The sequence below is a fragment of the Aquarana catesbeiana genome, linkage group LG03 (genome assembly GCF_042186555.1).
Source record: "Aquarana catesbeiana isolate 2022-GZ linkage group LG03, ASM4218655v1, whole genome shotgun sequence".
NCBI classification, from domain to species: domain Eukaryota; kingdom Metazoa; phylum Chordata; class Amphibia; order Anura; family Ranidae; genus Aquarana; species Aquarana catesbeiana.
This window is the reverse complement of record NC_133326.1, coordinates 35,709,450-35,735,936: the sequence shown is the minus strand read 5'-3', so window position 1 is coordinate 35,735,936 and position 26,487 is coordinate 35,709,450. Positions and strand designations below refer to the sequence as shown.

At 39.6% G+C, this 26,487-nt stretch overlaps 1 protein-coding gene across 1 annotated transcript in view; it reads right to left on the bottom strand.

The window, feature by feature from the left end:
• AGBL1 (AGBL carboxypeptidase 1) overlaps positions 1-26,487 on the bottom strand; it is a 1,138,256-nt gene that overhangs the window by 868,994 nt on the left and 242,775 nt on the right. Inside the window, exon 6 of the mRNA XM_073623519.1 lies at positions 22,106-22,143. Within this exon, the coding sequence (XP_073479620.1) occupies positions 22,106-22,143 (38 nt within the window). The remainder of the gene's footprint in view (positions 1-22,105; positions 22,144-26,487) is intronic.

Below are 26,487 nucleotides of genomic sequence, written 5' to 3'. Positions count from 1 at the left end.
GGCTCCCGCTGTGTGACGGCGCTCCTCGTCTGACAGTTCTTAAATAACGGGGGACGGGGCCACCCGGTGACCCCGCCCCCCTCTGACGCACGGGACATGACGGGACTTCCCTGTGGCATTCCCTGTGACGTCACAGGGAAGTCCCGTCAAGTCACCGTGCGTCAGAGGGGGGCGGGGTCACCGGGTGGCCCCGCCCCCGTTATTTAAGAACTGTCAGACGAGGAGCGCCGTCACACAGCGGGAGCCTCCCTCCATGCTAGCATGGGTGCGGAGCGGCCCGGAGAAGAAAATGAAGAAGAGAAGAAGAGAAGAAAAGAAGAAGAGAAGAGCGGGAGCCTCCCCCCATGCCATGGGTGCGGAGCGGCCCGAAGAGAAGCAGATAGAAGACGCCGCGGAGGAGATGCTGGACGAGAACGCTGGAGGAAGAAACAGAAGAGCCAGAAGAACCAGAAGAACCAGAAGATGAAGGAAGATAGAAGAAAGAAGAAGCATTTAAATAAAGGAATTGTCAAAAACTGTCTCTTGTCATTTTTAACATTTTTGACAGTGTTTTAGTGAAATGGTAGGGGTAAGTACCCCCTTACCATTTCACACAGGGGGGGGCGGGATCTGGGGGTCCCCTTGTTAAAGGGGGCTTCCAGATTCCGCTAAGCCCCCCGCCCGCAGACCCCCACAACCACCGGCCAGGGTTGTGGGGATGAGGCCCTTGTCCTCATCAACATGGGGACAAGGTGTTTTGGGGGGCTACCCCAAAGCACCCTCCCAATGTTGAGGGCATGTGGCCTGGTACGGTTCAGGAGGGGGGGGGGATGCACTCTCATCCCCCCCTCTTTTCCTGCGGCCTGCCAGGTTGCGTGCTCGGATAAGGGTCTGGTATGGATTTTTGGGGGGACCCCACGCCGTTTTTTTTTTTTTTTTGGCGCGGGGTTCCCCTTAAAATCCATACCAGACCTGAAGGGTCTGGTATGGAATTTAGGGGGAACCCCACGTCATTTTTAAAAAAAATTTTGGCCGGGGTTCCCCTTAATATCCATACCAGACCTGAAGGGCCTGGTATGGAATTTAGGGGGACTCCCACGTCATTTTTTTTTTTTATTTTGGTTTGGGGTTCCCCTTTGGGGAATTCCCATGCCGTTTTTATCAATGAACTTCTATGTGTATTGTCGGCAATGCAATAGCCGCGGGTAGTTTTAAATGAGTTTTTTCCTTCAAAATGTCATTTTGCTCTCAGACTGTTCTAAACACAGGAAACATGCCCCCCTTTACAGGCATACTATAGACACCCCCCAGGTACGAAATTTAAAGGGATATTACACTTTTATTGTTTGACTTTAAGCATTATTAAAATCACTGCTCCTGAAAAAACGGGCGTTTTTAAAACTTTTTTTTGCATTGATCCATGTCCCCTGGGGCAGGACCCAGGTCCTCAAACACTTTTTATGACAATAACTTGCATATTAGCCTTTAAAATTAGCACTTTTGATTATTCATGTTCGTGTCCCATAGACTTTAACGGTGTTTGCGTGTTCGAACGAACTTTTTTCCTGTTCGCATGTTCTGGTGCAAACCGAACAGGGGGGTGTTCGGCTCATCCCTACTCTGATTACTGTAATAATGTCACTGGTCCCAAAACAGTGTCAAAAATGTCCGATCTGTCGGCCGCAATTTCGCAGTCCCGCTAGAAATTGCTGATCACCGCCATTACTAGTACAAAAAAAAAAGAATACTAAAAATGCCATAAATATATCCCCTATTTTTTAGACACTATAACTTTTGCGTAAACCAATCAATTAACGCTTATTGTGATTTTTTTTTACCAAAAATATGTAGAAGTATACACATTGGCCTAAACTAATGAAGACATTTTTTTTTGATATTTATTATAGCAAAAAGTAAAAAATATTGTTTGTTATTTTTAAATTGTCGGTCCTTTTTCTGTTTATAGCGCAAAAAAAATAAAACCGCAGAAGTGTTCAAATATCACCAAAAGAAAGCTCTATTTGTGGGAAAAAAAGACACCAATTTTGTTTGGGTACAGCGTTGCACGACCGCACAATTGTCAGTTAAAGCGATGCAGTGCCGTATCGCAAAAAATGGCCTGGTCATTAAGGGTGTAAATCCTTCCGGGGCTGAAGTGGTTTATTATCACTTTATTGGTTTTATTACAGTGAGCCCAGATACCATCCATTAGATTATCCACAAAAGTCTACAGAATGTTTTACAGAAATAACACCACGGACAAGAGTCACTAATGAGAAGACATTTCTCTTGTGAATGGTGTCATCTTCATAAACATTCTGTAGCCTTCTGTGGATGTTGGATATCCTGCACCCCTCCTTCATCAAGAACTCAATGACAGCATGTTGCTTCTGCTTGGAATCCATTATTTACCTGTAATGAAAAAGAACAGTTACCTTAGAGAAAGAGTTACTCTACTAACGTGAAATTTGAACGCTAATTACGGAAGTGGAAGTGGGTACCTGTGACGGAACCGTCCAGCACCCAGCTTGGGTGCTTCGGTCAAGATATAGCTTCCTCCAGTCTGGACATAGGATACAGATTTTATAGCTGACCATCCAAGACTAATCGACAAAAGCTTAGTAGAGAACTGGAACTCTTTATTGAAAACTCACACAGAATACAAACTGTAAACAGGCATATAATTAACATAGCTAAACAACAGCCATATACTATAAACATTAAGCTAATTAAACAACTAGACACCTAGGTGACTTAGTGATCACCAAGACAATGTTGTGATTAATCAGAGATCCCACCTCCTCTCAGACTTTCTGGCACCAGTCTACCACCAGTCTACCACAGTATATGAGACAAACTCATACAATGTTCCAACAGTCTGCAAAGGTGGAATTAATTTATCTTCATAGATCCCTTGAGGAATTTTATTGATAAAGATTTCTGTCCCAAGTGAAGGAGCTTCTCTAATCCAATCTGCAAGAGGGCCACCATATTTCCTCTGACCATTAACCTGTACAATATTAATATTACACCTTTCCATCCACTTCAGAAGGGAAGCTTTATTGTCCTTATTTAGAGAAGTAATCCTAGCCTCGTTCTCAGTATCTACAGTATTAAAGCGGAGTTCCACCCTAAAGTGGAACTTCCGCTCATCGGATTCCTCCCCCCCTCCGGTGCCTCAATTGGCACCTTTCAGGGGGGAGGGGGGGTGCAGATACCTGTATAATACAGGTATCTGCACCCACTTCCAGGAATAGCTAGCCGCAGCTAGCCGCAATTGCCCGCCCCCCCCCCCCCGTTGTGTTGTGGGAAACACACAGTTCCCGAAACACAACGGGGATCAGTGTAGACGCGCAGCACGACTTGCGCATGTGCAGTAGGGAACCGGGCAGTGAAGCCGCAACGCTTCACTTCCTGATTACCTGACCAAGGATGGCGGTGGGGGCAGCCGAGAGATGAGCAATCGATCGGCTTCGGCTGCCGACATCATGGGCGCCCTGGACAGGTAAGTGTCCATTTATCAAAAGTCAGCAGCTGCAGTATTTGTAGCTGCTGGCTTTTAATATTTTTTGTTTAAGGTGGACTCCCTCTTTAAGTGGTTGTCCATCATTAGAGAATGATCTGCTCTCTCCATGGGCCATAATCAGGGGGTAGGAGGTTTGCCCCTAGTCCTCTCTAAAAGCCCCTTGGCCTGTCACAGTACCTATCAGAGAAATGTACCAGTCCAGGAACCCATCGCTGTTTTCACCGGTTCTTTCCCAGTCTGCGAAACCCCCGACGTCCCCTGTGGGAGCCAACTGTGACTTCCTGCTTTTTTACTGCCTGCTCCCTTCTGCACATGCACAAGATCGTTCTGCACTGTCAGTTTGGTCCCACAGCCTCCTGGGACATGTGAAGTATCGGGAGGGGAGGGGCCAAACTTCCATAATTCCTGCCTAAAAACAGGTACCTACTGCCCCCTCCGAAACAAAACAAAAAAAGTTTAAAAATTTTAGAAGAAGGGGGAGAGGCAGATTAGCGCGACTTTCTCTTTTAAGTTAAAGTCCGCTTTAATATTCAATCGTATTTAGCAAAGTTTTTCTTTTATCTTTCAGAAATATATTTATTTAATGGACATCCTATCTCTACATTTTTATAGATGACTGGAGCCTATTTTTAATGCTTTTAGTCAATAACTGTCCAAGCTTCAGTCATGTGAATGGCTTTTCACAATATAAGAAGTTGAGCATGTTAATACAAAGTGGAGCTGAAACCACAATCTGCCACGTGAGGGAACAATAATTAGTTCACATGTACACCAGCCCATCCGGGGACAATGAATAAACACGTACGGTAATGTTTCAGAACACATTTTTGAATGCCAACAAGTTGGCATTTATGGTATGTAAATGTATGTTCCGTCAACATGTCAGCCTTAACATAAACCTTTACTGTCATCTCTCCTGAACCATCTCACATCACTTTTGGAATCTCTTCTATTGTAGCTTTGGTTTTGTTAAGACAATTCAACTACCGGTAGTAGCTTGTTTGCATGGAAAACAGTTTTGTTGTGGATTTTTTTATTAAATGTTTTTGTTTTGTATGACCCTATTTTAGTACCAAAGCCTAAGAAAGCTGTAAAATTGTAAAAATCATGTACTTTGTGTAAGTCTGAAGCAAAGTTTGTTATTAACCACATGTTAGACCCCCTCTTTCTGTCCAGGCCATTTGTCAGTTTTCAGCACTGTGATACTTTGACTAACAATTACTTGGTCATGCAACACTGTGCCCACATGAATTTTATATCATTTTTGAGACCGATATAGTTTTCTTTTGATGGTATTTAATCACAGCTGTTTTTTTTTTTTTTTTTTTTTTTTTACTATATAAAAGGAAAAAACACCAACGTTTAAAAAAAAAAAAAAAAAAAAAAAAACAGTTTCCATTAGTTCTTGCTTCATATACAACTTCGCAAATAAATAATCCTTCTTCATAAATTTGGGCCCCAGTGTAAGTTATATAGTCTACAAAATGAAAGTTATATAGTCTACAAAATATGGTATATACTCAGTGGAGTATTTTGGTTTAATGCTGCCCTTGGCAAGACTAAAAACTGGTTGCCCCCCCATCTAAATTTGTCCCACCCCAGCTGCTTTAAAATTGCACACGCCCATGCAACAGTGGCAAATGACTTAAATTGTACTATCCATAGGCGACGCTTTAAAAGCCTCTACAGGTTAGTTAGCACATTAGATTACAGAGGAAGTTTACTGTCCATGATCTGACGTTCGCAGTGATACCTCACATGTTTGTGACAATTGCTGTTTGCGTGCGTTTGCCTTTGCGTGTTAGCATGGGAGGACGGAGGGCACTTTACATTTTTTTTTTAATTATGAATTTTTTTTTTTTTTACACTGTTGCTTACATTTTTTTTACCATTTTTATTGCTGTCACAAGGAATGTAAACATCCTTGTGACAGCAATAGGCAGTGACAGGTACTCTTTATGGAGAGATCTGGGGTCTATAAGACCTCAAATCCCTCCTTTGCACTTAACAGCATTCAAAACACCAAGATCTGTGTTTTTGAATGCTTTTTCGATTTTTCTGTGTCATTGCTTCCAGTTTATTGTTACGAACAGCTGAGCAAAACTGATTCCCGCTTTGCTTGGCTGTCCGGCCAGTCAGCAGATGCACCGGCTGGTCGTTCCGGTCTTCTGGTGAAATGGGAGAGCTTGGGAGAGCCGCGGAAGGTGACAGGAAAGGGGGACAACTGCTTGTAATAGCAATCGAGTGCCTAGTAAGCTGTTCCGATTACTATTACAAAGAGCCAATCGCCGGCTCTAAAAAATGATTCTGGGGTGATGCCTGCAGACATGTGTGTGTGTAGCCCACTGTTCCTAAAAATGGGGCTATAGTGTAAATTTGGTTATTGGCTGAGCTGTAAACAGCTCTGATTTGATTGTATATTTGGTTCTGTTCTAAACTTGGCCAAGTTGTGCACTTCCCACTGCTGCCAGTAGGTGTCACTGGTACCACAGGACAGTGTGAGAATTACAACTAGTTTGAGCTGTAATGAATATTCTTTTTCCGAAAACAGCCCAGTAGGAGGTTTGTGGCCACTGCGCATTCTGGGAAGGGGTATTTATTGGGCAGATGCCATGTGCTCTGAGTTCAGTCCTTACCCAGGGGCCCTTCTGGCCTAAGGATGTGCTGCTGCATATCCTGCAGTAGTCCCAGAAGCCTGTCTGGGGCCTATTAATCCTAAGGTGGTCCTTAGGCTGTCTTGACTATGTGGAAGAAGCCGAGCCAAGCTGTGGAGATCCAGGGGAGGACCCTTGATGGAGAGAGCCAGGATGAAGGCTGGTCTCTCAGAAGGGCCTGGTAACTCGTTTGGAGGATGCACCTACATCTAACTACCCTTACAATACCACCGAGTCGGCTTAAAGGTCCTAGCACTGTTAAGCTGTTCTACAATCCATTCAAGGTAACTAGCTCCTGGCTGCTAAGTCTGTGAGAGAGACTTATCCAGACATCCTACCAGTTGCTAGGTCTGTGCGAGAGATCTACCCAGGTATTCAAGATCTCCTAAAAGAAAGCTGTTTTGTCCTTTGGATTCAAGGAGTCTGTAGGTGATCTGCTAAATAGGGTATCTGAAACCTCCCCTAAACTTCTCTCCTACTACTTTTCTAAAGTTCTCATTAAAGCATTGAAATTTATCTAAAGTGACTGGCGCCTAAATTCTGTTCTAAATTTTCCATTATAGCCATGGACTCTGGGGTGAATGTAAGCTCGCTCCCTGTATCTGGAGGTACCTCTTTGCTCCCAGTAGACCCAGGAGGGCACTACATATATATATATATATATATATATATATATATATATATATATATATGAGTGAAATTTATCAAACCTTATGTTCTGATTGCCTTATTTCATTGGCCCTATACCCTGATCTGTGGTCCCCTTTGAAGGAGGCCCTGGAGGGCACGCATGAGCACATGCCCTCCTGTCCTGGGGAAGACACCATCTGACCATTTATGTACAATGGCCAGACAGAAGGTGGTTAATAGATGGTAAAGTTGGAAGACAGAAAAAAAAAATTGTAAAGCAACATGCAATCACAAACATTTGTTGAAAGCAGCACACGGTTCTGTTAAAACTCTGCCATAAAGTACCCTAAACAGAGATGTTGCTAGATCCTGCTACCCAAAGAACATGAACTGAGATCTTCAACGTAGTGCCCCTGGTTTTTTTTTGCAGTAAATGTTGCCATGGCCACTTTAACCATGTTGGCAAAAGGAGCTGATATCTCTGACCCACTGGAGAAAGAGATAAAGCTGTGTGGCACACTTCCTGGGACTTGTAGTTCCACAAATCCTGTAGCTCAGTCTCTCTCAATGTTCTCGTTGACTAGAAGATCCTGAGGAAACGCGTGTAAAGGAGCATAAAGGTGTGTAAGCATATACAAGTGTAAAACTGTTGTTTATTGCCTGTATTGCAGTATACTCATATATATGCATGTAAACATTAGACATGTGCAATTTGTTTAGTTTCGAATTTGTTTTTTAACGAATTTTGATAAATTCGTTAATTTCGGAATTTTGGAAATTTCCGAATTTCAAATTTCGGAATTTCGGAATTTTTTAGGAAATTCGGAAATTGGAAAATTGGAAATTTCGGAAATTTGAAATTTCAGAAATTGGAAATTTCAGAAATTGGAAATTTCGGAGATTCGAAATTCGGAAATTCGAAATTTCGGAAATTCAGAAATTTGGAAATTCGAAATTCGGAAATTGGAGATTTCAGAAGTTCTAAATTTTGGATATTGGAAATTCAGAAATTGGAAATTTCGGAAATTTGAAATTTGGAAATTGGAAATTTGGAAATTGGAAATGTCGGAAATTGGAAAATTTCGGAAATTCGAAATTTCGGAAATTCGAAATTTCGGAAATTCGAAATTTCGGAAATTCGAAATTTCGGAAATTCCTAAGTTCGAAATTTTGGAAATTCCTAAGTTCGAAATTTCGGAAATTCGAAAATTCGAGAGTAGGAAATTCAAAAATTCAAAAATTTGGAATTTTGAAATTTCAAAAATAAGAATGAAAATCTGAACATTCAGAAAAATTAAAATCTGAAAAGTCGAAAACCCGAAAATCTGAAATAGTAACTAACTGATAATAAATGTTAAATTATAGGTATTGGAATTTCCTTTCAAATTTGGGTGTTAGTTAACGTAATGAGTACGAATTTATCCAAAGTTACAAATTATCTGAAATAACGAATGCCGTATCTAAACGAATGGAACGTAACAATCTAACAATAACAAATAACAATAATAATAATAAAAATGTTTTATTATTATTATTTGTTATTAATTTGTTACATTCTATTTGTTTAGATGCGGCATTCATTATTTTGGATAATTCGTAACTTCAGATAAATTCGTATTCATTACGTTCACAAACAGCCAAAGGAAATTCCAATATCTATAATTTATTAGTTAGTTATTACTAGTTAGTTATTATTTTGAATTTTACTGCTTTTCTTTCTTTTTTTCAGATTTTCGAATTTTCGGATTTCCGAATTTCTGATTTTCCGAATTTTCAAATTCCAAAAATTCGGAATTCGAAAATTCGAAATTCGGAAATCTTAGAATTCAGAAATTCTAAATTAGAAAATTCGGAAATTTGAAAATTGGGAAATTTGGAATTCGGAAATTCGAAAATCGGCAATTTGAAAATTCGGCAATACGAAATTCAGCGATTTGAAAATTTGGAAATTCAGAATTCGGAAATTCGAAATTCAAAAATTCGAAAAATTTTCGGATTTCCAAATTTCCGAATTCCAAATTTTCGAATTTCCGAAAAAAGCAAAAAAACGAATGAAATGAAAACGAAACCGAACAAATTTTTTTTCAGTGCACATGTCTAGTAAACATGCGTATAGACACATAAACACACATACGCTCATAAATTACTGTACTCTGACATATAATTTTCTGTTTTTGATTTATGACTCTTTACGCATCCTGTGTGCAAGAGGCCTTGATCTTCAGACCTCTCTCCTCTACAGCTGTTCAAAGTCCAGAATTTACACATACTTTCACAGCTCAAGGAGGCAGGGGGCGGGGATCTGATGTCACACACAGTATAGCACACAGCTGAGTGTAATCCGAGACCTGAGTGGAGGCAGTGGACACACCTCTATCTACACAGTCTCATGAGGAAACATGCAGAGCTGATGCTGTCAATCACTTGCTGTGTGCTGTGGGGGGGGCATCTACTAGGATTTTCTGGTGTTGGCAAAAACTGTCAGAACTGACCCATGCAGATGGCAGAGGAAGGAGACAGCAGCCAGAAAACACACTGGGTGCCAAGATTGAGGCATGTACACATAATGGAAGGCTATGTTTTGTTAATTTTTTGTTTCAGAGGTTTACAACCACTTTAACATGGAAGAACCCTTAAAATTAATTTCCAGTCTCAGGGAACCCCTGTTAATAGTCAATGGGAAGAACGCTCAGTGGACAAAGCAGAGAGGAGGGCCAGATGAGGTCACAGTCTCCACCTCACCCAATCTGTTCATTGAAAAAAAATACAAGAACTTCTTTGAATAGTGGAGGTGTCGAGCAAGCGATCACCTGTGTTCAGTATACAGAAGACACTCAAGTGGCACCCGAAAGAGCCCAGTGCTGACTTAATGTAGCACAGGCTACTACAGTAAATATCTGCATCCCCAGCGGCCACCTGGATACAGGGCTAGTAAAAAGCTGCAAATCTATCATTCAGCCAAACATGTTATTTCACTATGCCAATCATAGGACTTTCCTGCCCTCCGCTTATTCCCAACATACCTGCTAATCCTACCAGTAAAAGCATCATGACTTCACTTCCTTGCCATCATGACAACACTAAAACTGGTTTCTCTAGCGTTGTCACCCATCCTGTAAATACCCAGACTACAGATTGGCATCCTGAGGCCCGGTTCACACTGATGTGAGTTCATGACGAATGTGATGCGTCAAAAACACTTTAAATTTGCATGTCATCCCTAAAGTCATTGTTCTCAATGACGGTCGTTCACATACATGCGTTGCGATTCCTCTATGAATGGGATGCGATTAAAAAAAGGGTCTTGTGCGAGTTTACTGCGTTGCCTTGCAAATTTAGTCTCCATAGACATCAATGTAAATCGTTCTTGAATCGCATTGATGGTTCACATATGTGCGAATTCCACCACACTACTCTCCACAATAACCAGGAAGTACACAGGAAGTTAACACCTTTTTTTTTTTACATTATGATTCTATTGGCTAGAATATCAATCGTAGCCATGTCCAACTCCTGAAATTCGCGCTAAAATCGCGGTAAATTCGCACCTCACAAAGGACAAAAAACGGAACAAAATCACAGCGCATCAGTGTGAACCGGGCCCAACACTGCCTCACTGTAGACATGTGCAATTCGTTTAGTTCCGAATTCGTTTTTTAATTTTGACAAATTAGTTAATTCAGAATTCGAATATTTGAAAATTCGTAAATTCGCAAATTTGTAAATTCATAAATTCGAAAATACGTAAATTCAAAAATTCGCAAATTCGAAAATTCGTCAATTCGAAAGTTTGAAAATTCAGAAATTCGGAAATCCGAAAACCCGAAAATTTGAAAATCTGAAATAATAACTAACAATTAAATTATAGGTATTGCAATTTCCTTTCAATTTTGTCTGTTAGTGAACGTAACTAAAACAAATTTAACCGAAGTTACAAATTATCCGAAACAACAAATGCCATTTCTAAACGAATAAAACGCAATGAATAAATAATAATAAATAACAATAATGATAATAATAAAAACTTTTTATTATTATTTATTAATTAATTTGTTTCGTTCCATTTGTTTAGATGTGGCATTCGTTATTTTGGATAATTCGTAACTTCGGATAGATTCATATTCGTTATGTTCACTAACAGCCAAATTTGAAAGGAAATTCCAATACCTATAATTTAATAGTTAGTTATTATTAGTTAGTTATTCTTTCGAATTTTCAGATTTTCGTTCTTTTGAAATTTTGGATTTTCTTTCTTATTTTCAGATTCTTGAATTTACGAAATTAGGAATTTTCAAATTTACGAATGTATGAATTTACGAATTTACGAATTTTTGATATTCCGAATTTACGAATTTATGAATTGCGATCATAACGAATGACCCGAAAAACGAAGAAAAAAAAATGAAAGGAAAGAGAAAAAGAACACATTTTTCGGCAGTGCACATGTCTACCTCACTGTAGCCTAGAAGCACTGTCACCTTGTAAGCCAAGCCTAGTCCAGTCCACCACAGTTCAGCAATGCCTGGTACTTACCAGTCCACTGATAGAAAGTTGGTTCATGAATCATTTGCTTGTCAAATGCATCACTCAGGGGTTATTTTAAAAAAAGTACTTTCCTAGGTAAGAATGTTTTAAAACTATCATGTAAACCATGTAAGTCAAGTTTTAAAGTAATAACAGCAACCAGGTGGCCTGGGCTCAGGAATGAATATGAGGCATCTCTACCTTTAGTAACTCAACCCCACTGACAACATTTGGAAGATCACTCTGATTAGTAGAGGTGTGTAGTAGATGGTTCCTCAAGAGGTGGCTAGGGGTCCTTGATCTGTGGCTGACTGATTTCCTTACTGATGGTTCCTGCATAGTTCTTGTATTAAGTAAAAAATAGGGTTTAGGGACTTTAAATGAACATATGGCCTGGTAAGACCAATTGTTCTATCCCTTGGGACTTTAAGTGAAAATGTGGCCTGGTAAGGCCACATATTTCCATCCCTGTCATGCATCAAAAAAAGGGGGGAGAGAGTGAGGTTGTGGGACTTTAAATGAGGCACGTGGTAGCAAAAAGGTAAATTGGTGGACATTCTTGGAGTTTTTATTATTGATTGCCATAGAATATAAGTAGGTATATCAGATACAATATGTAACAATAATAAAATGGTAATCCAGTACATAAGATCTCAAGATCAGTATCACATAATACAGCAATTATATGGCAGTCAGGAATCTTCTGGAGTGCACCAAAGCATGATTGGGTAAATGTTAATTGAAACAAGGCGTATGGCAGCTCTACGCGTTTCGTGGCTAGAAGGCCACTCGTCAGGAGCCAGCACAAGATGTGTCTATGAATAAAAAAGATTGGCATGAATAGTAAGATAATACAAATTGTGCAATGGTGGGGTTGGAACCCCCAAACCAAAGACCTGTTGACTCACTGTGGTTCGTATGGAGGTGGTGTGACCGGGTACCGCACACCGTCCGAACAAGCTTGTTTCAAATAACATTATCCGATTATCAAATGTACTTTAATTACCCCTTTTTTGGACCAATGAGGTCATAGACTTAGCAAGTATTACAATGCATTACTGCTTTACCCAATCATGCTTTGGTGCACTCCGGAAGATTCTTCACTGCCATATTATTGCTGTATTATGTGATACTGATCTTGGGATCTTATGTACTGTATTACCATTTTATTATTGTTACGTATTATATCTGATATACCTACTTGTATCCTATGGCAATCAACAATAACTCCAAGAATGTCCACCAATTTACCTTTTGGCTACCACGTGCCTCATTTAAAGTCCAACCCATCGCTCTCTACCGCCTTTTTTCCTGCATAGTTCTGCTATCTTTTTGTCTTTCTTTGAAGGTGGCATTCAGACTACCATTCTTCCTATTGACCACCAGTGTAAGAGACATTTTTCTCATCGACTCCCGATAAATGGGTTTTAGTAATGCCGTGTACACACACGGGTGGACTTTTCGACCGGACTGGTCCGACGGGACGAATCTGTCAGACAATCCGACTGTGTGTGGGCTTCATCGGACCTGCAGCGGACTTTTTTGTTTGAAAATCAGATGGACTTTAGATTTGGAACATGTTTCAAATCTTTCTGATGGACTCGAGTCCGGTCGAAAAATCTGCTCGTCTGTATGCTAGTCCGACAGGCAAAAACCAACGCTAGGGCAGCTATTTGCTACTGGCTATCAACTTCCTTATTTTAGTCCGGTCGTATGTCATCACGTACGAATCTGTTGGACTTTGGTGTGATCGTGTGTAGGCAAGTCCATTAGTTCGAAAGTCCGTCGGAAGTCCGTCAAAAGTCAGTCGAAAGTCCGTCGGAAAGACCGGTGGAACTTTGATGCCGAAAAGTCCGCCCATGTGTACACGGCATAAGGGTTTCTTGAGACCTGAATTTTTTTTTAGGGGTTCCTCTAGGGGTAAAAAAGGTTCAGAAAGGCTGTTCTACAGAAATAATTCTGAACATATGAAAAACAAAATTGTATATTTAAGCCTCACACTATCTGAACAAACTTGGCACATATTTGTCCTAACCCCACATCCTTCTTGTAGTATTTGCCTCTTCGAGGATAGCACTAACCTGTCAAATTATGGAATGAGATATCATTATTTTGATGTACACTTAAAATGTTACTGCATACAGCAAGAACCTTGAGCGCAGAAGAAAGTGAACTTTTCACTACTTACTCATCAATAAGTAGGAAAATATGTTTGCACTCATCCATCATATGCAGGAATGAAAGTAAGAAATCAATAAGCTTTAGATGAAAAGGGAGACTAAATAGAGACATTAAAGGGATGATTGCACTGCTGGGAAAAGCTACATTTACAGGCTGAAAAAATAAATTCATTGTATTGGTCACTATAGGACAATGCAACCTATTAGTAATGAAACCAGTAACCTTTTAAATGCATAGAAGAAGCATGGCTTTTAAAGTCAAACTAAATCGCTTCAATTCTGATATTTTGCAGCCGGTGGTAAATGACACAGTTTTACTCTCTATTATTTTCAAAATAACACAGAATACTAATGGTTCAGTGTTATTATACAGTTGTATATGTTGCCATTTCTCACCCACGTTCTGTTACAATAATTGCAAAAATTGTAATTCATAATTTTTACAATATTGGCTTGGCTAATTCAGTGAAGAAAGGAGGATCTCAAACTTACTGTATGTCCATGCCTTCAGATTGAACTACCCCCAATCGGCAGTACCAGAACCAGTTGCCCTCTCTCTAGGAGGTATCCCCTGACACAAATGATCTGTTTAGGTCCCCCTGGCCATGAAGCACTGACCATCAATATAAGGGGGCACTTCAACAATGAAAACCAATAAATAGGGCCACTTTTCTATTGATCACCAACTTTAAGGGGAACTATACTGCCTACCAAAATACAAATGCACTTTACCACCAACCACCAATGGAAGACGAAGCTAGTTGACCGATGACCACCAATGTAAGGAGACAGTTCACCATTGACCACCAATGCAAGAGGGCACTTTTCCCCACTGACCACCAATATAAGGGAGCACTTCACTAATGACCACCACTGTAAGAGAGCACCTCTCTGTTGTCACCAATGTAAGGGGCACTTTTCCAATGACCATCCATGTAAAGGGGCATTTTTCTAATAACCACCAACATAGGGGGACACTCTGACAATATACATTCCATTTCTTCTCTTGTCTGTTTGCCCAAGGATTCTCCAGGTCCTAGCAATTCACCTGGTTTCTACTGCACTTTGACCCTTGCCTAAAATTGAATGCACAAAAAATGCCTCGAGCCATATGCTTTGCAAAATACATTAACTTCAATGGCTTGATGCATTTTTTGTGCATTCAATTTTAGGCAAGGGTCAAAGTGCAGTAGAAACCAGGTGAATTGCTAGGACCTGGAGAATCCTTGGGCAAACAGAGAAGAAATGGAGCATATGTTGTCAGAAATTAAGTGGAAATTAAGGGGGTTTTAGGGGTGTAATGGGCTTTAAATAGCTTCCAAGGTTTATGGAAGAATCTTTAAATTTTTTCATTTTGGACCTTTTCCTGTGCCTAAAACAGCCCCTCATTAGCCACATAATCTCACTTTTTTATAGAAAAAATAATCAGACAGAGAAAAAAAATTAAATAAAAAAAAATTAAAGCACACAAATAATACCATTTAAAAAAGGAAGAAACAGAATAACAAATGTCCTTCATGAAATAAACTAAAATATTCTAAATACACTCCTCACACATTCTCTTTCAAGCAAATTTTACCAAAGAAACTCAGTGAGTGAAACTGAAAGATTTAGCTTTAGAAAAATTTTGTTGATGGCAAAATCAGTAATTTCACAGCAAAATCAATTTCGCAGAAATTATTTCGCTCATCCCTAGAGCCATATAGCTCAATATGTTAGCAAAGTATTCAAGGCCATGCTAAAAACTTCAAGGCCATGTATTAAAACGTTATATTTTATTTCTAACAAGAATAAGCCAATCCCCTAACCGAAGGGTATCAACATAACATTATACACATTAAAGTGTAGGCCAAGTCAAAAATGCTTTTAATTGCTTTGGATCAAGATGATCTGATAAAACATTGTCAGTAGGACAGGAAGTCAGTTAAAATCTCTCTAACGTCCCAGATAGCAGTAAAAACCTTACGGGGTTCCAACTTTTCCACACTGGGCAACAATTTACCTTAATAACGGTGCTGCTTTGTTCTCACTACATGGAAAATGAATAAAAGTGCAGCGCTGATGTGCAATGTTAAAATTAAACTGAAATAAGTGAAAACAATAATGAATGTATACAGATATGTGGCGCTGCTCCATCAATCAGTGATGGGTAGGAGGAGTCAGGTGCCGACGCTTCTCGGGGACGGCCGAACCCGGAAGCTCTACATATCCACTGTTCGCTGCTATTTTAAATGTAAGTTGCTATGGTTTTCAATAAACGTGTATTTAATACTGCACCATGAGACCTCTCCTTTGTTTCTAAACAAACTGCTGGGATTGCTGGGAGTGCTGGGAGTCGCAGGAGGAGTTGCAGAGAGACGGACTCATTTGGCATTAAAGAAAAGCTGCAGGAAACACATCCTCTCCTAGAATTTTTATCCGCTCTACTTGGCCCATTGGGGGCCGTTGCTGGAGGTGAGAGGCTGGGGGAAACACTTGGGAGATGCACTAGATCGTGCATAGAAGAAAAGCACCAGTCACTGCACATTTGGCACTATAATAAAAGACTGTTTTTGTGTGGAAGTCACCCATCACTACTGCACTTTTTGTATGGACTTATTGCACTATTGTCACCGTTTGGGACAGTGTCTCTTTTGTGGGATTATCTGTCCTATCATATTTGATTTTTAATTCATTTATATTTTTTATTAATATTTAAAATTAATATTTATTGTTTTTATATTATTTTCAATCACCTATTATGCACTAGATTATTAGGATATGATTGCATTGTTATTGTGGAATTTATTTTCATATTGTGGATTTTATAGGAATTCTTGCTGATCGTAGAGATTTTTTTGCACTTTATGTCGGTTTAATACATCCACTTTTTAGTTCACGTTGAAGATTTATGTATTTTTGGTATCATCACTAGAAATAATTTGATCTCCAGCTGTTGCCTGTGAGATATTGGACATTATTTGCTTATGATTTTTTGGTGTTTTTAGCCTGGGAAGTCAGTTCAATATATGCATAGGTTCACTGTATTTTTGCCACCTGATGAGGGGTGGCTGATATAATTCAATGAGCACGGAAATCACATACTTTATTTTTGAGCATATTGGTATTCACAATTTATTGTTGATATTGCAGAATTCTTCTTTGTTTTATTCATGTATGGTGATATTTATATCTCTAGGCTTTAATTAATATCCAATATATAAGGTGGAGCCCACTTTGCGTCCTACAGCTTAGTTCATTTTAGTTGCGGTTTTGAATTTTTTATTTTTTTATCACTGATTGATGGAGCAGCGCCACATATCTCTATCTATTAAGTGAAAACAATGCTTATGAAAAAAACCTTAAAAGGTACAAGGCACACAGTACATGAAACAACAGTGCAAAAAAAGAACTTTTTACAAATAAGTGAACGTGATAACCACAGAAAAGGGAATCAAATATGTGAATGAATCAGAGTCCATTGATGAAATGAGGAAACACCACAGGTCTGTATCTCGTTATGTGGACAAGGAAAGATTACTCCTGCGCTTGTGAGGGTGTATTAGGTGTGGATTGGTAGTATTGTAAACTGTAGAGGAACTGAAAGGGATGGTATTGCGTGTCCCGCTGCCCAAACTGACCCCGGCGTGGTCAGATTAAGACTATATGGAGAAGGGTGGATAGAGGGCACGTGATCAATTGCTCACATCAAAGTGTGTATAATTTATTCATATATAATGAAATAAAAACAAATAGATAATACCAATACTATGTTTCATGCAAACAGGTAAACACTTTTAAACACTCACCTTAACATGGGCTTGTGTTACTTTTAACCAATTTTTTTTCTTTTTTTGCATATTTTGTTACCTGTTTGAATGAAACGTAATATTGGTACTATCCATTTGTTTTTATTTCATTATATATGAATAAATTATACACACTTTGATGTGAGGAATTGATCACGCGCCCTCCATCCACCCTTCTCCATACTGTATCTCGTTATGGAGGACATACCACTGTATATAAACGCAATGACGGCAGCGGACTAGCACCCCAGATGATGTCTCATTAGACGAAATGCGTCGGATGGGCTTTTTTATCTTCACAAATGTGAGTGTTCCTTAATCTTAATAAAATATTCCTTTTTTCTTAACCAAGTTACACTATGTGGCTCTCCATTCTTTTTCTCTCTCCCAATCATATAAGACGGAAAATATTTTTATCCTATTCCTCTTCTAATCAGTCTGGAGTACCTTTGGAAATACCATTTGAAAATCTGACTTCCAGCCAGAGATCGTTTAAATGGATACCCTTTATTCTTGGTGGCTTACACCATAAAGCTTGTTTGACTCATTAGGCATACACCTGTCTGAGTCCAGGCCTTTCCGGTAAGCCTTCACATAATTGGTGGTGGATTTTACAACTTCTTGATACATTCCTTTACAAGTCACAATGATCTAATGACCATTTTATTAATGGACTCTGATTCATTCACATGTTTGACCGTCTTTTCTGTGGATATCACGTTCACTTATTTGTAAAAAGTTTTTTTTTTTTGCACTGTTGTTTCATGTATTGAGTGCCTTGTACCTTTTAAGGTTTTTTCATAAGCATTGTTTTCACTTATTTCAGTTTAATTTTAACACTGCACATCAGCGCTGCACTTTTATTCATTTTCCATGTTGTTGCAATTGTTCTTTTGCTGTGCTGGCTACTGTTTATTATTTAAAGAGACAGCGCAGTATTTTTTTTTTATATTTTCAACTTGTTCTCACTACATGACTAAATGATTTGTCAACCTCAGTCCTTCTACTAACCCTTGAAAAAATAACATGGACTGCTTGAAATGGATTTAAATGGCCACACATCCATTTTATTTGCAAAATGAAATAAATAACATCAAATTAACATAACAATAAACAATATTGACAATGAAACCAAGAGAGGGTCTTTGGGTGTCCCTAAAGGCACAATTTATGACTAGAATTCCCCATGCCCACATTCACGCCCCAACTGGCTCAAAGACATTAGGAATTCACAAGTTCTTACTTTTTCCTTCAGGAGATCTTGCTCCAAGGAGAACCACCAATAACCAACCAAATGGAAGTGCCATACCCCAGCTGGGGGCCCTCAGTTTTGTAACAGTTCACGCATTCACTGACCCCCCAAAGCCTCTGATTGCCAAGCTACTGTGACATTACCTCCCGACAACTCTTAACTTACAATGGATCGCATTTCTAGGGCGGGTGTGTGGGGTAACTTTCGCTTCACCTGAACTTTCCAATGAATACCCAGCATCTTTCATACTAACGACTTATGCAGCTCTACCCTGCCCATCTAACTTTTAGCCTCCAATCCGTTAAGACCTACACCCCTCCATAAAAAACTCACATTTTTTAACCCTTATCTGACCTGTCGCTCCCCTCAGTCAAGCAGACCCTCCGTCCAGGTGCTCCTCTCTGGCTCACTGTATGTTACGTATCCCTTCTTTCACCAGAACAATGCAAAACAATCGTCTCGTTCATGGTTTAATCTGTTTTCAGGATATGATGCTCCAGTAAATCTAGCAGCCCAGAGTACACCACTAGAATATGATTTGTGTGTTTGAGACGATCAAACACACAAACCATGTTATGCCATAATCAGTAACCAAAATCATAACCAGCACATAATATAAATCAAGCTGTTGCAGTAGTGTCAGGAATGGGATTGGAATCCACAACCTCTGCTGAGGTCTGGCAGTGGCTCTGCTTGCTGAGCCACCTGAGATGCTGAACAGCTCCCTCCCGGATTCTATGGACTTTCTTGGTTCAAGGACTTTCTGGTGAACCTTGAACTGTTTGATCCTCCCATGAATTTCCTAGCTTTAGCCTTATGTCTCCTGTGCCCCAGATTATTGTGCTCTCTCCAGCTGATATCTTGCTCCTTTGCGTACATGCAGCTGTCCTTATCTCTACCACTATTCATTACCAACCCTGGACTTGTTCTTCAACTAAGCTCTTCCTTGATCCCAACCTGCAACTACTTGTTATGGACCTTTGGCTTGTTTACTGACCATGCTTCTGCTTGATTCCTACCTGCTATATCTGCTATATCTGCTACTGGACCTCGGCTTGCTCACCTCCCTGGGGGGGCGATCCTGAGGACTGCGCTCTGATACTTACAAGCAAAAAACCATCTCCACCATCAGGAATGCTGGTGAATACTGGTTAGCCCTTAGACCCTGCACCTTGGGTGGGCCACTAGGGTGACCTGCTTCTGTACTTATCCAGATGGCCGGTGGAAGCCTCTCTACTCCTATAGCTATTGGTCCCTGAGCCTGACCATGAGAGGTAGCTTTATTAGTCAGTCAGAGTCTTTAATCCATATGTTCCTGTTTTCTATGTTTCTATATGTTCACATTTTATGAAAGTTAAAGATTTCAGTAAGAATTCTACTGAAGCAACGTATGGCCTATCGTCTCTGTAATTGCATGTCTAGAGAAAAATTGCTTCCAGTTTCTAAATAACAGTGAACGTCAAGGTGTTTTTCACTTTGACAAAAATCTGAAGTAGTAGTCCACAGCCCTATTATATTTTGCACTTTCAAGCAGGACAAAATTAGTTGCAACATTTTGCCATGGTGATGAGGGAATTATATGTACTCTAGAACCATGGCTGCAGGCAAAGTGGAAATGCAAGCATCACTTTCTTAATTTGAGGATTGATTCTTGGTCAAAACATGGAGGCTGCCTTGTTATAACAGATATTTATATAGTTCTGACAATTTACAAAGCACTTTTATGAACTGTACATTCACATCAGTTCCTGGGTTTAAGGAGCTTACAATCTAATGCCCCTAATTCACATATATACATACACATACTTAAGCAAATTTAAGATAGGATCCAATTAACCTGCTAACATGTCTTTGGAGTGTAAGAAGAGACCAGAGATAGTGTCCTGACCGAGGTTAAAACAGGGCACCTGCTACTGTGCAGCCCAACATTCTGTTTCACATTTTCCAGAGTTTAGCATTCATTACAATAGCATTTATAATCGGTTCTGCTGTTACCTTTTACTCTAGTTGTATTTGTATTTCTAAATTAATTCTTGAGGATTCAAGAAAAACTAACCACTTATCTTAAATTGAATAACTTATAAAAACCATGTTCCAGAATCTGATTCAATTGGATAATATAAGTGCTTGGCCTTTTGTAAGCCATTTAGCATAAACCTTTTTTTGTGCTAATAGGTAAAGCCTGGTGGAATGAGTTACATTCTTCCCTCATTTTCCTATACTTTTCAGGGACTTTAGTGGTAAGTTCTCCCTGACATAATACTTGGCCCTGTTCATGGTCTTCTGGATATTAGCCCTCACCTTTGGGTGTTACATTTCATCTCTTGTATATTCCATACTACATCAGAAAAATTTGAATATTCTCTAATGGCCTCAAGACATGTTTTGGCAAAACTGGTAAATGAGAGGGAAGGTTTGTTCTAATTCCAAAAAGGATTATTTTCCTCCTGCTGGTTTGCCATTTATTGTATATTCTTCTAGCACCAAGTGAACAGGTATGGGTAAAATCAGTAACATTTAAACTTCATAGACATACTTGGTAAGTGACCCCCCCCCCAAATTCCAATACCTTTTTGGTGTATCCTCCAGTGCCGGTGTTATGTGACCAGCACTGGAGGAAGCCTGGAGAAGTATTATAAGGAAAGTCGGATACTCAGCAGCATATGGAAACCATTGCAGACATATGCGCCTGCACATCACACCTCCCGCACATAAGGAAAGTGCATTCCCAAGTAGGCGCATACGCATACACAAAAATTAGCATGTATGCTCGCAAAAATTAGCTGCATGCTAAACACTGGTTTTGGTGTCCAGTGGCCTACATAAACTGAAGCAATGGAGAAGGAAATCGCTGAGTGCTTTTCAGCTTGTCCTTGTTTACCTGAGACGTGACCTACTGACTGCCTCACCATCTATAACCCGACTTGCCTTCTGGATGCTATTACTACCTTCTGCTTTCTATCCTGTCTGCCTGGTTGTTACACATTGTTCCTGTGGCTGGTTCCTGTTTGGTGATCTTCAGCTCCACTCATGTGGCTGCAATACAGATCCAGCTCAATCTGCAAACTCCGGCACTTTTGCCACTCTCTGTCCTCACCCTCTCTGTCTACACCTCATGTACTCTGCTGGGTACATGACACATATTTTCTCCAGGTGTGGTATATTGGCTTTTCTATTACTGTTTATCAATCCCAGACAGTAATATTTACTATAGCTCCATTTTAGTAACTTCAGTGAATCTTGGAATGTTGCTTTCATTAATAGATCTGCACCAAGCACCATGTTATAAAAGTGAAAAAAATATGGCTCGGAAAGTTAGACTGTGAAGAGCCAATGTCTGACTCTGTTTTTACTCTCAAATGTTAAATTATTATTTTGAGAATTACCTATCAATATAAAGACAACATTTTTTTTATTTTAGATCATGATTTTCTGTCCTTGTTCAAAGAGACATGGGAACTAAAACATGACATGTACTTTTTAGTATCTCACTATAGATTTCAATTAGTTTTGGACTTAGCTTGTGCAGAGAAGGAAGGAAGACATTCAAAGGCACACAAAAATAGACTTACTTGACTTCAGTAGAGCTGCTAGTGCTCCGATGGCTGCCCTAAAGACAGTAAAAAGAGAATGAAAATCAGACTTGTCAATATTTCTCATTAGCGTCTGAAGCCTCTTCACCTGCCTGTGCTCTTCTAAATTGACAGCATTGAATCCTGACTGTGACCTCAATGGACACTTAGTGAGATCACCGCATTTAGCACATCCTTCATCAAAACAAACATGTTGAGGGATAAAGGAAACATTATATATCGAGTGGACCCTTTGAAGACATGACAACATTTCCAGGAATGATATATAAGAGGGCACATCATTGTAGCAAACCTTGACCACAGTTTGAACTCAAGTCAATGATAAATGTTGGACCACTCGGAACTGGTAATTCAGTTTTGGAAGGGTGTTGGCAGATTGTTTCAAATAGGGGAGTCTGACCCACCCAAGTCCATAGTAAGCCCGTGCCTTGGCTGTAACTTCCTGTGCTAAACACAAGGGGGCTGATTTACTGAAAGCAAATATGCTCTTCACTTTGCAAGGTAAGTTTACTTTGCAATGGGTGTGGGGGATTGCCCCAGAGCTTAGTGAATGTGGTGAAATTTCACTTTGCAAAGAATACCCAATCTGGTGCAAGGATTTCTTTTTAAAATGCATCTTTGCTTGCAAATGATTAGATGATGAAAGTTAGCCGAGTTCACCTCATTCAGCAAGCTCTGGGGAAAAATAACTTACTACTACTACTGGAGAAAGCACAGAAACAAAATGCAAACTTAACACAGACATAGGGAGATTTACTAAAACTGGTGCACACAGAATCTGATGCAACTGTGCATAGTAAACAATCAGCTTCTAGGTTTTAGGGTACGTTCACACTAATTGCGGGTTTGAAATTGTGCAAGTTTAGCTGAATTCACATGATTTCAAACCCGCATTTCAGTGAGAGTTCAGGGACAATTTGAAAGACATCTGTGCGGGTTCATGCACAGATGTCTATTGAAATCGCCTCCGAAGTCGCCAAAATGAGTGCAGGAACTACTTTTGGAAATCAGTGCAGTGCCGCAAAGTCGGCATCGCGCCGATTGGGACAGTGCCATTGCCGGTAATAGACTGCGATTTGGCATGAGATTTAACATGTCAAATTGCATGTCAAATCCCGCCGATGTGAACGGCGGCTAATTATCAAAGTTTAATTAAACTAGCTGAAGTTAGAAGCTGGTTGGTTACTGTGCACAGCTGCACCAGATTATGTGTGCGCCAGTTTTAGTGAACTGAACATGATTGGATGATGGAAGCCAGCAGAGTTTCACCTCATTCACTATATTCCGGGAGAAATTTTCTTTGCAAAGTGTAACTTCTCTTGTCAAGTGAACAGTCTTTTTGCCTTTAGCAAATCAACCCCAAGGAATTACAGCAGAGCCATGCTACCTGGAAATTCAGGGTACCAGACTTGGTTGAACATACACTTTATCATTTTCAGAAATTATTATTATTTATAATATTTTAAAGCTGTCAATGCATGTAATTGGAATGATCATGGCAGCCCTCAAAATTTCCACTCGCCTGCTTGCATTGCCGCGTCGGAGGGGGGCGGGCAACGCAGGCAGGCAGGGTTGAACGGGAGCCGATTCTCTTCCCAGCCTCCGCCCCTGTCATTCTCTTAGCAGGGCCTGGCATACAGCGAGAGTCGGCTAAGAACTAGATGAGGTGGGGGCTGGGCAGGGGGGTTGGGTGGGAGCTGCCAAAGTTTACTTTTCCTATTAATAAGCTGGTGATTGCTTGCAGCTTGTTAATAGGAATAGTTAACTTTGTCAGCTCCCGCTCCCCTGTCCAGTGCTGTGCTCCGCTGTAAGTCTCTTGGCATCCTAAATCAGTGAAAGCTTCATTTATTGGTTTTAATTTTTTTAATGTTATATTTAATATAGCATTAAAATATTTACTTAACAAGGCAGTAGTGATGTGTACAGTGCCTATAGTAGCCAATAATATTGTGTCCTTATATTATTTATCACAGTCAAATCAATGAAATATGATTGCTGGTATTGGTTATTATTATTTATTTTTTTAGAGTAATTATTACACTGAATAAGGAAAACTATTTTAATAACCAATACCAGCAATCAGCAATCATATTTCATTGATCTGACAGTGATAAATAAAATAAGGATAAACTCTGATTGACTACTATAGGCACTGTACACATCATTACTGCCTTGTTAAGTAAATATTTTAATGCTATATTAAATAACATTAAAAATATTTACTTAAAAAGGCAGTAATGATGTGCACAATGTACTAACCCATACAAACCAATCAAAATGTAAAGTTATGCCATATTGTTTGGCATGAAAGGAAGCCCTGCTTTGTTTTCCCTTAATGCCACACTTTCACTTACGTGTCTGATGAAAGTCTCTTACGTGTGATTGTAAAGATGAAAAAAATGCTCTAAGTTTACAAAAGGTTTAAGCAGTTACATTTAATATTTTGTTTCCCAATTGATGTAAAGTACTTAATTTCCGTTTATGCTATTATTGTTAAAATTGTTGTTGTTAATATTTATTTTTGTAACTTAGTTCTGCATAAAACATTTAACATTGTCATTTCATGAGATAATATACGAGGGCCTGTTTAGGGGCGGGGCAGGGTAGGGGTTGGGTGGGACAGCTGGTGGCGAGTAACTCTTATGGAAAAGGAAAAAACACCGCGCTCAAAAAAGTGTAAATACTACTAAGCTGCAGTTCAAATGTGCGATATCTACATTAATATAAAGAAAGGAAAAAGGAACTGCGCTATACCCTTAAACCATATATGTGAATATATGTGACAAATAATATGAATTCTGTACCTGAGTACAATTGTGAAAAAACACACTGGTATTTAACTAAATGCATGTAATCAATACCACAAAGTATATAGTGAGACCAAAATAAAAAACACCAAGTCTATAAATCAAATGAACAGATAGTCCACCAGGCCGTGAGAAGAAGCCCCCGATCGCCGTTCATTGGGATCGATGTGCAAAGGGAGAAAATAGGAAAACACCCATCATAGTGATCCTCCACCACCTGAAGTGCACGCTTACCAAATAGCAAGCTGAATGGGCTTGATCAAATACACCGGAGGTCTGATGGGCATGGATCTGCAACGTCACTCTGTGTATTGTGCCAAACAGCAGGTGGACTGGCTGGGATGAAGACCTGGATACCCAACTAGCATCAGAGCGTCCCTCTGGTGGCGTGGCCATAGGTGGATTTGGGAAAGTAACAATCTCCGAGTTACAACCATAGAGATAAAAGAGAGGTATCCATAGTGTGACTCCGTAGATGAAATTTATTTTAAAAAAGTAGATAAAACACTTATAATATTGCAGTAAAATGAGAGCAGAAATCGCCCAAATTGATTTGATTTATGGACTTGGTGTTTTTTATTTTGGTTTCACTATATACTTTGTGGTATTGATTACATGCATTTAGTTAAATACCAGTGTGTTTTTTCACAATTGTACTCAGGTACAGAATTCATATTATTTGCCACATATATTCACATATATGGTTTTAGGGTATAGCGGAGTAACTCTTATGCCCTGTACACACGGTCGGATTTTCCGATGGAAAAAGTGCGATCGGATTGTGTTGTCGGAAACTCCAATCGTGTGTGGGCTCCATCGGACTTTTTCCATCGGAACTTCCGACACACAAAGTTTGAGAGCAGGCTATAAAATTTTCCAACAACAAAATCCGATTGGTTAAGTTCCAAATGTGTGTACACAAATCCGACGCACAAAGTGCCACGCATGCTCAGAATAAATTAAGAGACGAAAGCTATTGGCTACTGCCCCGTTTATAGTCCCAACTTACTTGTTTTACGTCATCGCGTTCAGACCAATCGTATTTTCCGACAATTTTGTGTGAGCATGTGTATGCAAGACAAGTTTGAGCCAACATCTGTCGGAAAAAATTCATGGATTTTGTTGTCGGAATGTCCGATCAATGTCCGATCGTGTGTACAGGGCATTAAGGCCTGGCTTGTAGCTCAGGACTTGAAATTTTGAGCCTTGAATCAAAGTATAATACATAAAGTTCTTGAGTACAACTGCAATCCACACATAGCAGAACTTCATACTTCCAGCAACTAACCACCTTGATTGACCATGTATCCCAGCTGGCTGGAGAACAATATGAGAGTCATAAAGATTAAACAAAAAATTGAATCAAGAAAAAAAAAAGAAAATGTATTATTTTGGGACTATAGGTTGCTTTGGGCAATATCTTCTCCACTGATTTCCATATTATTTTGATGAACATGAAAGTAATCTAGTGAAATCCATTTACTGTACCTTGAAATTTCAATGTTTGATCTCAAATTGGAAAAAGACTGGGCCACTGACCCTAGCAAAAATGTC